This window comes from Mirounga leonina, unplaced genomic scaffold, assembly GCF_011800145.1.
Source record: "Mirounga leonina isolate KUSES-001 unplaced genomic scaffold, KU_Mleo_1.0 Mir_104, whole genome shotgun sequence".
In the NCBI taxonomy this organism is placed as follows: domain Eukaryota; kingdom Metazoa; phylum Chordata; class Mammalia; order Carnivora; family Phocidae; genus Mirounga; species Mirounga leonina.
Window position 1 is genome coordinate 5,863,154 of NW_023270231.1, and position 15,527 is coordinate 5,878,680.

At 51.0% G+C, this 15,527-nt stretch overlaps 1 protein-coding gene across 2 annotated transcripts in view; it reads right to left on the reverse strand.

Annotated features, from left to right (window-relative positions):
* The window catches only part of CCNJL (cyclin J like), a 52,953-nt gene that overhangs the window by 2,974 nt on the left and 34,452 nt on the right, over positions 1-15,527 (reverse strand). For both annotated transcript variants that reach the window (XM_035013595.1, XM_035013585.1), the window contains exons 4-5: positions 2,366-2,668; positions 656-815 (exon numbers count right to left, since the gene is read on the reverse strand). In XM_035013595.1, the coding sequence (XP_034869486.1) occupies positions 656-815; positions 2,366-2,668 (463 nt within the window). The remainder of the gene's footprint in view (positions 1-655; positions 816-2,365; positions 2,669-15,527) is intronic.

Consider the following 15,527-nt stretch of genomic DNA (forward strand, 5'->3'; position numbering starts at 1 on the left):
TCCAGCCCCGTGGTGAGTAGGGCCAGCATCTAGCAGGTGCTGCCACCTGTTGGGTGGAAGAGGGAAGGGGTGCAGCCAGCCTGGGGTTCTCTGTCCTCTCTGTCTCCTCCCTGCCGTCACCACTGAACACTTCCTCCTTCAATATCAGTTTCATGGTGTTGGGTCTATGTTGCCCTTATGCATCTTCTCTGATACACTCAACATGTCCTCCCCAGTATTCCCAGGGACCCATGCAAGGAGGCTGTGGCCTCTAATGTTAAGCCACTCTGGGCTTGGCTGGCTAAGAGGTCAACTTTGTGGCCACGTCTGAGAAAAGCAGCTTATCATGAATGTAATCACTCAGTGTAATCATCCGTAAGACTGACTGATACACCGGGCTCAGAGCAAACAGCCCAGACACTCAGAAGGGTGTGCACATAGCCTCTCTTTTCCCCGACCCCTTGACCTTAAAATTGCAAACCCAACGCTACCCAAAATAGGAAGGACCACCTCTGCAAACCTCAATTCTATCAGGATTCACCATGGCCCACTTTATGGGAGACACTACCTGGGGGAACCACCACAACCCTCTGACTTTGAGAAACTGCCTGGGTGGGTCTCAAGAGCAAGTGCCTCGATATTCTGGAAACACGGAAAGATCAGGGGTGGAACTTACACCAGCAGGATTTCGATGCATGTGCTGAGATGTTCCAGGGTGTAATTTGAGATCCTCTGTAGGTCTCTGGTCCAGTAGGGAGAAAGCTGAAGGCAAATCCTGGAGGCCCCAACGCAGGCTGCAGCAACCACAGAAGGCTGGAATTTGTAGAAAATATGATCTGAAAGAGAATCACAGAAGTCAGCATCATAGAGCCTCGCTCTGGGGTCCCAGTGCCCCTCCTACCTTGTGCCTCCTGAGCAATGGCAGACAAATGATTCGGTTCAAGCCTGTTCATGGCTGCCATACACACACAGGATGAAAAATTAGAAACAGCGTGAAGTTCCACTCCTGAATCTTAAACACCTTGGCTCTCAGTCTGGGATTTCTGGTGTCAGCCTAGAGTGATGATTTTCAAAATTTCACCCAGAGCTTCCAGGGGGCTGCCAGGGGCTCACTGAATGGCTACAAAGAGCATCACAAAACACGTGTCCTTTCTTTGGCTGTGAGGGGTGAATGACACACCACTGCAAAAGCTTCTGTTTCAGGTGGGACTACAGGCTACTTGCTAATAGTAACAAAGCCTGGCCTATAGTAGGCACTCAATAAAAATCCGCTGAATGAGTGAGTGAGTGGTCATAAGCATTTGATGCTCATAACTAAAACTAGCACTTGACTTAGGTTTACTGAAGAACCTTCCCCTCCCCCCCACTCAGCTTTACTGACATACGACTGGCAAATAAAAACTACACGTATTTGAGGTGTACATGTGATGTTTTGGTACATGTATACGGTGCGAAATGAATCTTAATGTCCTACTAAGATGTCTGGCACCGTGGGGAAACCAGCACTACTTACGTGCAAAGGCAAACTTCAGATGCCCAGGATTTTCACGAATGACACTGGTGATCAGTGCATCATTGTTCTGTCTTACATTGCTTATCATTCCTGATGACTTCAACGTTTGCCAGTTAAAGTAGGGGTCAAGCAGAGTGGCATTATGGTTATGAGCGCGGGCACAGAACCATGCTCCTCAGATTCAAATCTTAGCAATGACCTTGGGTAAGTTACCTCACCTCTTGAGCATCCGTTGAGGAAACAGATTTGTAAAACAAGAGTAACAGAAGTGATTTTCACGTGGAGTCATTGTGAAATTCCAATGACATCTTATAACTCAAAGCACTAAAATAAGGTGCCTGGTACACGGTAAATGCTCAATTAATGCTCGATACAACTGTTGATCTTGTTATTCAGGACCATTTTGGTTTGTGGTGGGTTATCGGGTGGTTGTATCAACAGTATTTCTGACCTGCTAGTCTACCTAATACCTGGATTTTAAGACAATGGGAAGAGTGGGATTCAAACAAAGTCCCCAAAGAGGGTAACTTTATTGCTAAACGTCATTACTGAAACATAACATGAGGACAGCTCTTCCGGATGACCTACTTGCAAATCTATCCTATTAGATCATTTGCAACCTTCCAGGTTACCATAAGAAAAATTAGCAGGTGATCAGTACGTTTGTAGGGGGCCAGCTGCCAGGATCTGAGCAGCTATTTGTCATTACATAGTATTGGTAACATGCTGGGAGAATCGCTGCCCCTTCCTTGTGTATCCCCTTGGAAGTGGGGGTGCTCTGGGTGGACAGGCCCCGGTCAGGAAGGACTTTGTGGGCGGACATGCATCTGTGTGGGTGGGGAAGGGGTAAGAGGTCCCGCCGTCAGGCCCCACCTTGCAGGGTGACCTCTAGGAAGTAGTGGGCGTACTCCTTGAGGCACTCTTTGGTCTTGCGGGGGCAGGCGGGGGGCCAGCTGTGGCAGTGGTGGTCCTTCTGGCTGACGGAGGCCGAGAGGTAGTAGTCCAGAAAATGGGCGGGCGTGGGCAGGCAGAGGTTCCAGCTGAAGGCCTCCAGGAGCAGCAGTTCTGTGTTGAGCAGCTCCTTCTTGGTGAGGGTGAAGTTCTGGCCGCTCAGGATCCTCGTACTGTTTATCTGCTCCAGCTTGGGGACGTGGTCTTCCCTGTCCTCGAACTTACCTGCAGGAGAAGCAGAGGTTATTGGACGATGGCCCTCGCCTGCACCCAGGAGGTAAAGGCCCACCTTAAAGTGCCTGGACAGTGCGGGCAGGGAGGAAAGCCCAAACGGCCCCACTGCCAAGGGACGAAGAGCACACACTCTGGGTCTGACACACCAGAGCTTGGGTCCCCCAAGCCACCGCTTCCAGCTGTGTGATCGTGCACACGTGTCCCACCCTTCCTGTGCCTCAGTTCCCTCCTCTGTAAAATGGAACCTAAACCTCATCAAGTTTGTCAGAGACAATGAGAACATGCACACCAAATGTTCAGGCCAGCACATGGAACACGGGAGGCGCTCAACGGCACTTAGCCACAGCAGTGAGGGCCTGCGGAATAAGGGAGCCCTCTCTCCACCGTCTGGCCCTCACTAGCTCAATCTCAGGACTGGTCAGGGGTCAGACAGCCAGAGTCAGGATGACCTTGCAAATCTGATCCTGTCCCCCCCTGCAATGGCTCCCCACTGCCCTGAGCATTGGGTTTAAACCCTGGCAATAGGTTTTTAGCTTGGATTCCCTCAGAAACGGTCTGCTCGTGAGGTGAGCCTAGGAGAGACCCATAAGTGGGAGACGTGGGAGAAGACAGGAAAGGGAGGAAAGGCAAAAAGAGAACATTATCTTGAAGTTATCCGTACCCCTATGTTCACTGCAGTATTAATTACAATAGCCACAACAGGGAAATAACCCGTGTCCACTGGGGTATGAATGGATAAAGAAAATGTGGTTATTTATATACAATAGAATAATATTCAGCTGTACGAAGAAGGAAATCCTGCCATTTGCGACAACATGGATAAACCTTGAGGGTATTATGCTAAGTGAAATAAACCAGGAAGAGAAAGACAAATACTGTATGATCTCACTTATATTTGGAATCTAAAAAAGCCAAACACATAGACACAAAGAACAGACTGGTGGTTACCAGAGGCAGGGGTGGGGGAAACTTGTGAAGGTGGTCAAAAAGTAAAAACTTCCAGGCGTGCATTGGTGGCTGTCAGCTAAGCGTCTGACTTCAGCTCAGGTCATTATCTCAGGGTCCTGGGATCGAGCCCCGCATCAGGCTCCCTGCTCAGCGGGGAGTCTGCTTCTCCCTCTCCTTCTGCCTCTCCCCCAGCCTGCACTCTCATGCACACGTTCTCTCAAATAAATAATAAAATTAAAAAAAAAAAATTCTCATCACCAGAAAAAAAACTGTAACTATGTGAGGTGATGGATATTAACTAAACTTACTGTGGTGATCATTTCACAATATGTACATATATCAAATGATTTTTATATACTTGAAACTAATACAATGATGTGCTCGCTTCGGAGGCACATATACTAAACTAATAAAACATTGCATGTCAATTACATGTCAGCGAAACTGGGTGTGTGTGTGGGTGACATTATGGACTTCCATCTTCCTCCCTTGGAGTGCCATGCTGGGACCGCCATGTAAGGAAGCAGGTCTAGCCTGTTGGTGGTGGAGAGGCCACAAGGAGGACAGAGGTACCCAGGTGACAGCCAGCACCAACTCTCAGACATGCGAATGAGACCATCCCGGACCTTCCAGCCCCGTCCCTCCAGCAGCTGGATGAATGAGCGCAGGTGAAACCAGCAGAGGAAACGCCATGCGACCCACATCACTGTTGTTTAGATCACCAAGTGTGGGCATGATTTGTTTGGCAGGAAGAGATAACTGCGATACATTCCTATCAATGGCGGTGGCGAAAAAGATGTGAAACCCCACCAACAGGTAAGTCACACGGCTCAGAAGGTACTGAAGGAACAACGAATAGATACTGGAAGGTCCTGGAAATAAACAGTATGAAATAGAGCCGCACGGAGCTAGATAACAAACACAAATTAAACATGAGCCTCGATTATCCCACTCGAGGGTCAAGGGAACTGACTTACACTGCAATCCCTGGCAGTCAGCAATGGGGGAGAGTTCCAGGAGCAGCCTCCATGGTGGGAGGCTCTGCAGGTGCGGCGGCCACGGGCCTCCCAGCCTTAACCCACCTGGCCCTGTGGAAACCACACACACCTGGCTGTGGCCTCTGTCCCTGCAGTTCTCTGAAGGCCCCGTGCCCCCCTCGCCTACGAGCCTTCATCTACACAGCCCTCTGCCTGGGGCACCCTTCCCCTTCCCCTCTTCACTCCGCCAACCTCTCCCTGTCCTTCACCCTCCAAGTCCCCGCCCCTTGGAAGCCTTCCCCGACCACAGTCCCTGTCCTGCCTGACCTGCACATCACACGGTGAGTCCTGAGGCCTGGCCTTGGCGCCCAAGCTCACTGGGGGCAGAACGCTGCTGAGCGAGTGTCAGAAGAGACAGGGCGGCCAGCCGAGCTCAGAAAGCACGCGTCTGTCTGCGCCGACTGAAAGAACGACAAAGCATCCACACACCTGTGCACAACTGCGAGCTCGTGACCCAGTTCCCATCAGACTTTCACCCTTCTTAGGAAACGGAAGAAGTAACCACTTCAGGCTGCCTTACGGCGGATGAAATGCATTCCCCAGGCAGGCCTCCAAAATTGTCCCTGAGATCTTCTCAGCGAGCCGTAAGGAACCCACTAAGCGGGCAAAGATGGTGTGACATGAAGCTCTGGTCCTTGCCGGGCAGGAGTGAGCAGGGAGAAATGTACAGAAGAGCGAGGAGCGGAGACTGCTGGCCGAGCGGCCCCCACGCAGCTTACAGCAAGCCCCGACAGTCTCCTTCCAGAGCCTTCTCCGTCAGGACCGAAGCCTGGGTGGCGCCACCTTCAGGCCACACCTTCCCTTGTCTTGCAAGCAGGGGCAACTCCAGCAGGAACAGCAAGGTCAATGCTGCCCAAGGGGGAAGAGCCTCTTGCATGGCTGGAAATCCTGGGGTGGGGCCTGGCTGACGAGGCCTTGCCAGCCCCCCACGCCCTCCCTAAGCAGGGGACCCCTCCTCCAGCTGGGCGTGCTCATCCCTTCACTCTCCTTATCACGCTCGGTTCAGAGGCCACTGGATGTCATCAAGGCACTTCTCACGCTCAGATCGCTTAATATCAACTATTAATATTAACGGCTAGCACCTGACCAATAGGTCATTAATAGGTCGAAGCCCGTGAGGACAAGAACCACGTCTGACCCCCCTGCAGCTGGGCCCCCAGCTCCCAGCACCCTGCCTGGTACAGAGTAACTGCCCAATGAATATTTGTTGAGAGGATGAATGGTACTCTCTTGATAGCTGAATTTTAGGCCATTTGAATTGTTCTCTGATTATCTCCGATTACCTGCATTCCCTAATTTTTTCTCCAATGATCGTATCTTTGTGCAATTTAAAAAGAAAGATATTTTTGCAAAATTGTGAAGTTTTCCCTGAACCTTGTGCTGAGCGAAGCCAACACTGTTCACAGACACTCAGTGGATACAAGTGCTCTTTTCTTCCCCCAGAGCAGAGGGTGCCATGGCGAAGGTCACAGCCCTGGGGGTGGAACTAAGACCCTAGCACAGCAATCTGTTCTGACCAGCAGATGGGCTCAATGCAATTAGTTTTCTCCCTGCCCTCAGAGCTTTTCAAACCTTTCAGACCTCTGCTTCTTCCCTAGTCACCAGGCCCAAGGGGATTACCCCCCAGTGGAAGGGGTCACGGGTTACTAAGGAATCTGAATTCACCTGCTCCCCAGGCTGGAGAAGCTTTTGTAGGCCAGGGCCAGGCAGGGTGGGGTCTGAATCCTCAAGGACTTTGCTCTGGACCTAACGGCTCTAAACGCCACAGGCCGCTTGTTTCCTATTTAGGAAGTTGCCCCCGTGGAGATGAAAGGGCCACGAAGGATGGAAAATGTTTCTGGAGTGCCCAGTGCACAGAAAGGGACAGAGTCCTCCTGCTGGGCCAGGCACTGGGTCCTCCCAGGCAGTTTCTGTTCAGATCCCCCAAGGCTCGGAGAACTTCGCTCCACATCTAGGAGCGACCTTATAGCCCCAGCTCTTGGTTGCTGGCCGGCAGACCCCAGCTCAGCAACTATTCCCCAGCACAATACAGTTCGCAGCCAGAAAAGATTTTATGAGTTTCCTGGTGTTGCACGTGCCTGGCAGACACTTCCTCCCCTCCTCCCATGGCTGTGAGCGGCCAGCCCTTTGTCCCCGGTGCCGCCACCACCAAGTGCCGCCACTCAGCTGCTTACTCCTTATCGACAAACTGCATTGACACCAGATGCCTGGAAGTCTGCAGGCGGGTCCCCCGGGACGTGTGGGGGACAGAAGTCTGAGTCTTTCCAAAGCAGACCAGAGCCACAGACTCACAGACTCTGACTCCTTCAATGTACATTTTATTTGGAAAACGTTCAAATCCACAGAAAAGATGAAATGATGTAAACAATGAACACAGATGATCCTTCGGCCAGATTCACCAACTGCTGACTTTGAGCCACATTTGTTGTGCGTGTGTATATGTACTGGTTTTGCGGGACCATTTCTAATTAAGTTGCAGACGTGACATGCCATCCCTGGGCAGCGTCCATCCCTGAAGTCATTTTCCTACATAATCATGATGCTATTACCAATCCTAAGAACAACAGCATTAATGCAATAACATTTTCTTTCCTTTCCTTTCCTTTTTTTTTTTGTAAGTAGGCTCCACACCCAACGTGGAACTTAAACACATGACCCTGAGATCAAGAGCCGCTCACTCCACCCACTGAGCCAGCTAGGCGCCCCTGCATTTTCTAATATTCAATCCACATTTGACTTTCCCCCAGGAGTCCCCGAAATGTCTTTTATAACTTTTGTTTTTTTGGATCCAGATTCGACAAGGCTCACACATGGTGTCTGTTATATCTCTCTAGTCCCATTCTTTGTTTTTCAAGACACTGACTCTGGATGAATCCACGCCCGTTTTCTTCTAAAATGTCTGATATTCTGGGGGTGCCTGGCTGGCTCAGTTGGTAAGGCATGCAATTCTTGATCTCAGGGTCATGAGTTCAAGCTCTGCATTGGGCATAGAGCTTACTTAAAAAAAATATATATATATGTATATATATATATATATGCCCCATATTCTGGATTGTCTCCTCAGGATCAAACAGTTTGGGTAAGAAAACCACAGAAGCGATGTTTTGTCCTTCTTACCGGATCACATCAGGAGTTATATAACGTCAGTTTGTCCCGGCAAGAGCGATGCTACGTTTGATCGCTTGGTTAAGGTGGTGGTGACACCAGATCTCTCCATTTTAAAGGTACCATTTTCCTGTGAAATTAATAAGTAATCTGTGAGGTGACACCTTCAGACTCTGAATATCCTGTCTCCCAACAACCTTTACCTCAATGCTTTAGCATCCACAAATGAGTCTTTCCTGAATAAATAACTACATTGGGGTTGAAATGAATTTTTAATAATTCTATCATTCTATCTACATTTTTCTTTCCGGATGTTCACATTGTCCCAAATTTGAGCAGGGGGAACCATATGGATCTACTTGTAAGATTTAAGAAAAAAAATCCTAAAATTACTGAAGCACTCACCCCGGGTCTGGAGCTCAGGGAGAGGCGTGTGGGCCCTCAGTGCAGGGGGCAGTGGTGGGACCTCCAAATAATGCCCTTGAGGACCCTCTGCACACCCTCTGCACACTCCTGCTCCTCCCGGGGGCTGGTGCACAGACAACCTGGAGGGCCCCGGCCATTCCCAGCAGGTCACACAGTTATTGGACCGACGACCATAAGTCCAGCCAAGTGGTCTAACTCAACCACAGAGGCAAGACGCTGTCAATCCAGCAAGCCTCAGGAGGGACTCTCACAGGCCGGCTTTTTTTTTTTCCCCCCATTTCTTTTTTTAATAGCATTTTTGTTTGTTGTGGTAAAATGCACATGACATAAAACTTAACATTTTAACCGTACAGTTCGGCGGCCTTCAGTACATTCACACGGTTGTGCAACCAATCACCAGAACTCCTTTCATCTTGCAAAACTGAAACTGTATCCCCATGAAACAGTAACTCACTGTCCCTGCTTCCCCCCTCTCCTGGTAACCACCATTCTATTTTCTGTCTCTATGAACTGACTCCTTCTAAAGCCTGGCTTTTCTTCTCCCACCCAAGGTCCTAGCAAACAAGCCTCAAGCAGGCCAAATAGGACTCCTGACTTTTCTGAATGAGGGCCAAGAGAAATAATATTTTTAATTGCTGAAAGAATGTTTTATTTTGGAAAAAGAGAGAAATGTTATAATGAACCCCCAAGAAGACATTACCCATCTCCAACAATCATCAACATTTAGATGGCCTTTAGAAAAATTCCGAAACGAAAAGGTGCACATGCAGAGTAGAATTCTTTTTTTTTTTTTTAAAGATTTTATTTATTTATTTATTTGACAGAGAGAGACAGTGAGAGAGGGAACACAAGCAGGCAGAGTAGGAGAGGGAGAAGCAGGCTCCCAAGGAGCAGAGAGCCCGATGCGGGGCTCGATCCCAGGACTCTGGGATCATGACCTGAGCCGAAGGCAGACGCTTACGACTGAGCCACCCAGGCGCCCCGCAGAGTAGAATTCTGTAAAAAGTCAGTGCGGCCCCGTCTGTGATGTCCAGGTCCACGGCTGCTTTACACCCTGCTCCCCGTGAAAACTCCCCCACCGTCAGTCCTCAGGCCCAGCAAGACGCCTGTCTACGGACTCATTCAGGGTTACCTGCTGCCCATTCAGGAGCTAGACCTAGGCTACGATCTGAGGCCACAGATTCCTGGCCAAGGAGAACCAGGTTTGTTTGTTTGTTTTTTTAAGATTTTATTTATTTATTTGACAGAGAGAGAGAGCACAAGCAGGGGGAGGGGCAGAGGGAGAAGGAGAAGCAGGCTTCCCGCTGAGCAAGGAGCCCGATGTGGATGTGGGGCTGGATCCCAGGACCCTGGGATCATGACCTGAGTGGAAGGCAGACACTTAACCAACTGAGCTACCCAGGCGCCCCAAGAAATGCAATGCTTTAAAAAAAATTTTAAGTAGGCTCCACACCCAGCATGGAGCCCTAAGCAGGGCTTAAACTCAGGACCCTGAGATCAAGACCTGAGCTGAGATCAAGATTCAGACACTTAACGGACTAAAGCACCCCGGCGCCCTGAAATGCAATGCTTTTAAAAAAACAGGCAAAGCTACTGTTCCCCAAGAAGGGTCACTCTCCTCTATTTTTAAAGTTTTCCCCACTCTTGTCATCTGAGAACAAGAACAAAATCAGATTAGGAACTGAGACCCCCATGGCTGCCCCACACCCCTCAGAAGCCCCTCTGTCCTGCTCTGTAAGGTGCTGATGTTAAGGGAGAGGGAGGGAAGCAGGTCTGGGGGATAGCTCCAGCGGCTTCACAGTCTTGCCTGGCCCTCTGGGTGGGCCGGACAGCTTCGGAGGTGACTGTGGGAAGGGCTAGGCAGCAGAGGTAGCGAGCGGGAGCCCAAGGGGAATGAGGAAGCTCTGGTGGGGAGCTTTCCCCTGTACCCAGGGGTGGAAGCCCGGGCCCATGAGTTCCACACAGGGCCAGGCTGAATGCAGACATTTCCGATGCTAATTCTTTCTTCCACAGATTCTTCCTTCTTCTGAAGGCAGAGAAGTGGCCATCAGGAGGGGCAAATATTTAATGTGAGCTGAGTGTGTCTACTGAGGGCTGAGCATTCTGTGACCTGGGGAGCCCAGATTCTGGGGGAGGTCCTGACTGGAAACAGGTTTGGAATGCCCTTTCCAAAAGCCTCAATCAAGTTCAGGCTCAGGCTCCAGTTTTCCATCCTCGCCCCAGTAATATATATATATAACTTGTGGGATTTCGGGCCATCACCCGGAAACCCAGACCTCCAATGGTGGTAGGGAGGCTCAGGAGACAGCACCGGGCCTCGGGCACAGACAGCACCCCATAAACGGCAGCAGCTGCTGCTCTATGAGTTACGGAACACGGTATTTATCCTTTGCACCCAAACCTGGGATCTTCTTCTAGAGTCCTGTTAGTTAGGTACAGATGAACCAAAGTTGGTAGCCAGCGCTACCAGACATTTTCTTACAGGCTCTGAAAAAGGGGTAGAAATAAGCTCAATAAAAGGTTCCCCTACCCCCTGCCGGGCTGCGCTGGACGCTAGAGTGGCTCCAGCCTCCTTCCCCTGGACTGTGACCTTGAACACCACGCTGGGGCTGGAGGTCCCAAGGTTCACGTAGAGGGAGGCAAAGGGGAGTTTGGGGTCCACAGCCTTTCCCGGATGGGTCCTCCCCACAGGGGTGGGACTTTCCTGGTCACCGAGCTGGTCAGCAAGAGGCAGAATGTGCGCGCACCAGGATGTGAGCTCCAGGGGCACCGGGACTCCCACGCTCGGGTCTCTGCTGCATGCTAGCTTCCGCCACAGCACCCCCCGCATCAAGAAACACAGGCAGCCCCGGGGGGCGGGGGGGATCTCCCTGTCACTGCATTCTCAGTGCGTTCTGGTAACAAGCCTGGAGGCTGGGAGTGTCTCCCACTTGGAATCAGAAGCTCAGAAGGACTGAGTGAGTTGCTCCCATCACCCAGCTGGTCGGGGACAAAGGAAAATTGGAAATCTGGTTATCTGCTCCAGGAGGGCAGGGCTCACGTGTGTTTTGAGTCACAGATCCCCTTCACCCAGCACGGCATTTGGCATAAACTTAATACAGATTTATTTTTTAAAATGATGAATAAATGGCTCCAAAGTCCAGAGCCTCTCAGAGTCACCAGGGTCCCTGCAATCCCAGAAAGTCTCCACAGCTGCCTGGGCGCGTGGATTCCCACCAATGTGGGTACGAGCCCAGCTATGCCCCCTCCCCATCTAATGGCTCTGTTCTGCACACATACTCTCGTCGTCATCCTCCCCTCTGCTTATACTAGTTAGCACTTTAATCCCAGAGCCTTTCCAACAAAGATCTGTACGACAGCAGGACCTACTTTTTTTCTTCCAATGACAGGACTGAAGTGGAAGAGCATATCTCTAAGGGGATACTTTCTGTAATAAAGGACCACACCCCCACCCACCCACACCAGCTTTTCCATTAAAAAATTTCTTTGGCTTTTTGTAGTTACTGGAGGCCAGAAGGGGGCTTCCTACTTATCTCCCTAGGGGACACTGTTCGTACGTCCAGCAGGCAGTGTCTTTCTGAGGAGCCATGGGAGACAGATTTTGAGCAATGTGACGGAGAAGCCAGGAAAACTGCTCTGAGGACAACACCCTCTCAATGGCCGTTTTACTTGGCGATGCAGCACAGAGGGCAGGATGATGACTGATGATGACACCCCCCGGGGTGCTACAAAAGCCCAGCCACCCGCTGGCTGTGAGGGCGAAGTCTCAACATCTTGGCCCCTGCAACCGGGACAACAGAAGTGGACCTGTGGCAAAGGGGGCACGAGAGCGCGGCGTTCTGGAATGGTGCCCGGCGCCCCGCCAACACTGGACCTTGCTCTTGCAGGTGGCACTCCTGTCGATTCAGGGCCAACTGTGCAATTTCTGTCACAAGCACAATGGCAGCTTAGTTTCTGGACAGGATGTGATACGGGGACGGGTGCGAAACCCCTCCAGCTAAAGGCAGTGTGCTGGCACTCTTCCAGGAAGGGAGGAAGCTGTGAGGCCCACAGCGCAGGGGGAGGGGGTGCAGCAAGGAGCGCCCCCTCCCTCTCTGCCCTTGACCTGCTGCAGGGGTGTGGAGGTTGGGAAGTGTCCTGGAGCAAAAGCCTCTGACCTCAGGGGCCAGCTGGGGAGACTGGCGTGAAGGGGGACCTGGGATCTTCCCTGGGTGACTTTCATCCTTCCTCAGGACACAAAGAAAGGTCCTTACAGTGGCTGACAACCCCAGGGAGATGGCAGGAGGGGCAGCAATGTCGACAGTCCCTGTCCCCGAAGAGGATTCATCCCACACAGATATACCCCCTAGGCGCTGGGCCTCGGACACAGTGGAGCACAAAACAGATCAAGTCCCCGTCCACACACTGCCTTACAGTACGTCCCTCCTCCCAGCGCCTGTCCCCTTCCTCCCTTAAAGCGGGCGGCTCCACCCATGGCGGCATCCCCAGTCTGGCCCAGAGTAGGGCTCAATGAATACTGGAAGAATGAAGGAATGAACGGACAAAGGAATGAATGAAAGCACATTTCCGGCCGGCTGAGCCAATTCCTGAGTCCAAGTTTGGAAACAGAGACAAGAGGTGAGGTTTCGGGTGGTTGTTTTCTTCAGGAGGAAATTGTAAAAAGGCCTCCCAGGTCAGAGTTGGCATCTGGCCAGCTGGGTCACACAGCGGCTTCCCCTCTGGCTGCGAGGACTTCCCCGTCTCAGAATGGAGCCGCTGGTGCAAGGACGTCACATGCCGGCCCCGGCAAATCCCGGGCTCCTCTGTGCTCTGCTTTACAAACTATTTCACTGACTACCTAAAAGCAGGGGCGGGGGGGGGGGCTTGTCAGGTGCACGGCTGGCATCTGGGGCCAGGGCTGAGCAAGGGCTCCCTGCGGGGGAACAGAGTTCTCTCCGGTAACAGAGGTCACTGCTCTGCAGAATGCTCACTCCCAGCTCGCCAGGGGCTGCTCGAGACCAGGTCTGATGGGGCCTCTGCTGCAGGGAGAGCAGGGAGCCAGTCCTTCTGGACTGCAGGGCTAGAGGTGTGGACATCAGGGGTCCCGGCACCTCCGCTGGAGCAGGGGAAAAGAGGGGGAGAGGCCGCTTTGGCCACTCCTCTCAAGGTTAGAAGGGGAGCGGGCTTCCAGACACGAGACCTGGTCCTGCAGACCTGGTCCTCCCTGGGCCCCATCCACGCACCCTTGGGCAAGTCACCTAACTCAGTGGGCCTCGGCTTCCTCCTCTATCAAGTGGGGAAAATAATATTGCCTATTTTATAAGATTGTTCTGAGGATCAAATGAGTAAATCCATGCAAAGAACTCAAAGAACTGCCTGGCGTATAAACAACATATTAGCCATTCCCTGATCACTGGGGCCAGGATCTGCCCTCTACCCCCAGATTTTGATTACAGAAAAAAATAATGTAGTGAATTTGTAAGTAATTTTTATTTTATTCTTCATTATTATTATTATTATTTTTTAAATTAAGTAGGCGCCACACCCAACGTGGGGCTCAGACTCACGACTCTGAGATCGATAGTTGCGTGCTCTACTGACTTAGCCAGCTAGGTGCCCCTTGTTTTAGTCTTTACAGTTTTCTCTATTTTCTAATTTTCTACAAGGAAGAAATATCACTCTCCCACTGAAGAAAAACAGTTTAAAATTCTCAGAAAATGACACTGATGGGACCCTAGGAGCCAGAACCAGCAGAGTAACTGCCAAAGAAGGTTCCAGAACATGGGTCTGCCTTAGTCCAAGACTACTCAGTGTGAATCTGCTTTACAAAGGCCCACAAATCAGACTTTCCTAGAAGGGTTCCAGGAACCCCAACATGTCAGTGACAAAGACGACACTTTTCCTGTCTAGACACTGAAATGCTTATAATTAAAATGAAGACTCAGGAGGCAGGGAGAGGCAACAGATACCCCCTTAAGACAATCTTGAAAATCCAGGCAAACACACCTAACATAAAAATCATCTCTAATCTCCCCACGCAAGAGTGTAACAGGCTGGGTCTGAAAGTCATTTTAAAACCAACCGAAGTTGCCCTGCTGGTAGTATCCCGAGTCGCGCTGATTAGGTGGGGGTGTGCCCAACGAAGGGCAGGCCGCTGGGACCAGGGGAGCAAACGTTCTCCACCACTGAGAACCTGAGTCTCTGAGGCAAGACAAGGAAGAGATATAATCTGATAAACTCGGCGGTGGCTCTCCCGGGGGGAAGGGGTCCAATGAATAAGAACTCGCTAGCTCTGCCCTCTTCCCATCAGCATTAACAGGAGAATGTGCATAACGCAATCCTGGATGTAACAGAGGACAGGGTACGGTAAGACACAATTCTTCACTCCAGAGAGGGTTCAAGGTTAAAGTAAATAAAAAGAAAAGAAAGATGAACGCCTAGCTCCCAGCAGCCAAGCTGCAGATAAGTGTGAAGATCAGACAGGGTGCCTGACGTCAATGTCTTGGTCATCCTCCCACTAAGATGTGGGCCAGCCTATTTTCCTGACAGTAAAGACACTTAGATTTTCTTAGAAGGGCCACTAGCTTGCGCTGGACAGGTGCCGGGAGCCCTGCTGGTAATCCCTGGCTTGAAGGCTGCTTCTTTGGGAGATGCCTCCAGATCACAAGCAACATGAGGACGGGGACTTGATCTGTTTTGTGCCCCCCCACCCCCATCTCCCAGGCTCAGCGCATGTAGGTACGTGTGTGTGGAATGAATTATCTTCAGTGACAAGGACTGTAGATATTCCTTCTGTTTGCCACCGCCTCCCAAGGTGTACAGTAGAGGTCAAATAAATGTTTTTTTTGAGTGACTCACCCGTGGGGGTCAAGGACCCCTGAACACTGCATCTCCAACTAACCCATGAATCTTAAGATTCCTCCCTTATTCTCCCCAGACACACACACACACACACACACACACACACCCCCACCTGGATCCAAGAATCCCAGGCCCTGGACCAACAGGCTTGAGCACTAGACTTGCTATAAAGCAAACTACACTTCTGAGTTTCTGGCCCAGCCAGCTTCCTGACCGACACGTCACCCAAAATCCTTTCCCTGAAAATAGCTCTAAGCCTGCCAGTCTGCAGAGATGGGAACAGGAAATGGAAAATCACCATGGCCTCGCTCACTGCACTACATCAGAGCCCGAGCCCGGATGTACTTGGTGTGGCCCTCGTGAGACAGACCACGTTTTCCAGTCCGCCCCGCGCTGTGTGGCCACCACCAAAATGCCACTGATTAGAAGAGGCACCACTGATGTTGCAGCAGTTTTCTGGAGAAAATAATCGACGACTGTCATGTGAAGTGCAG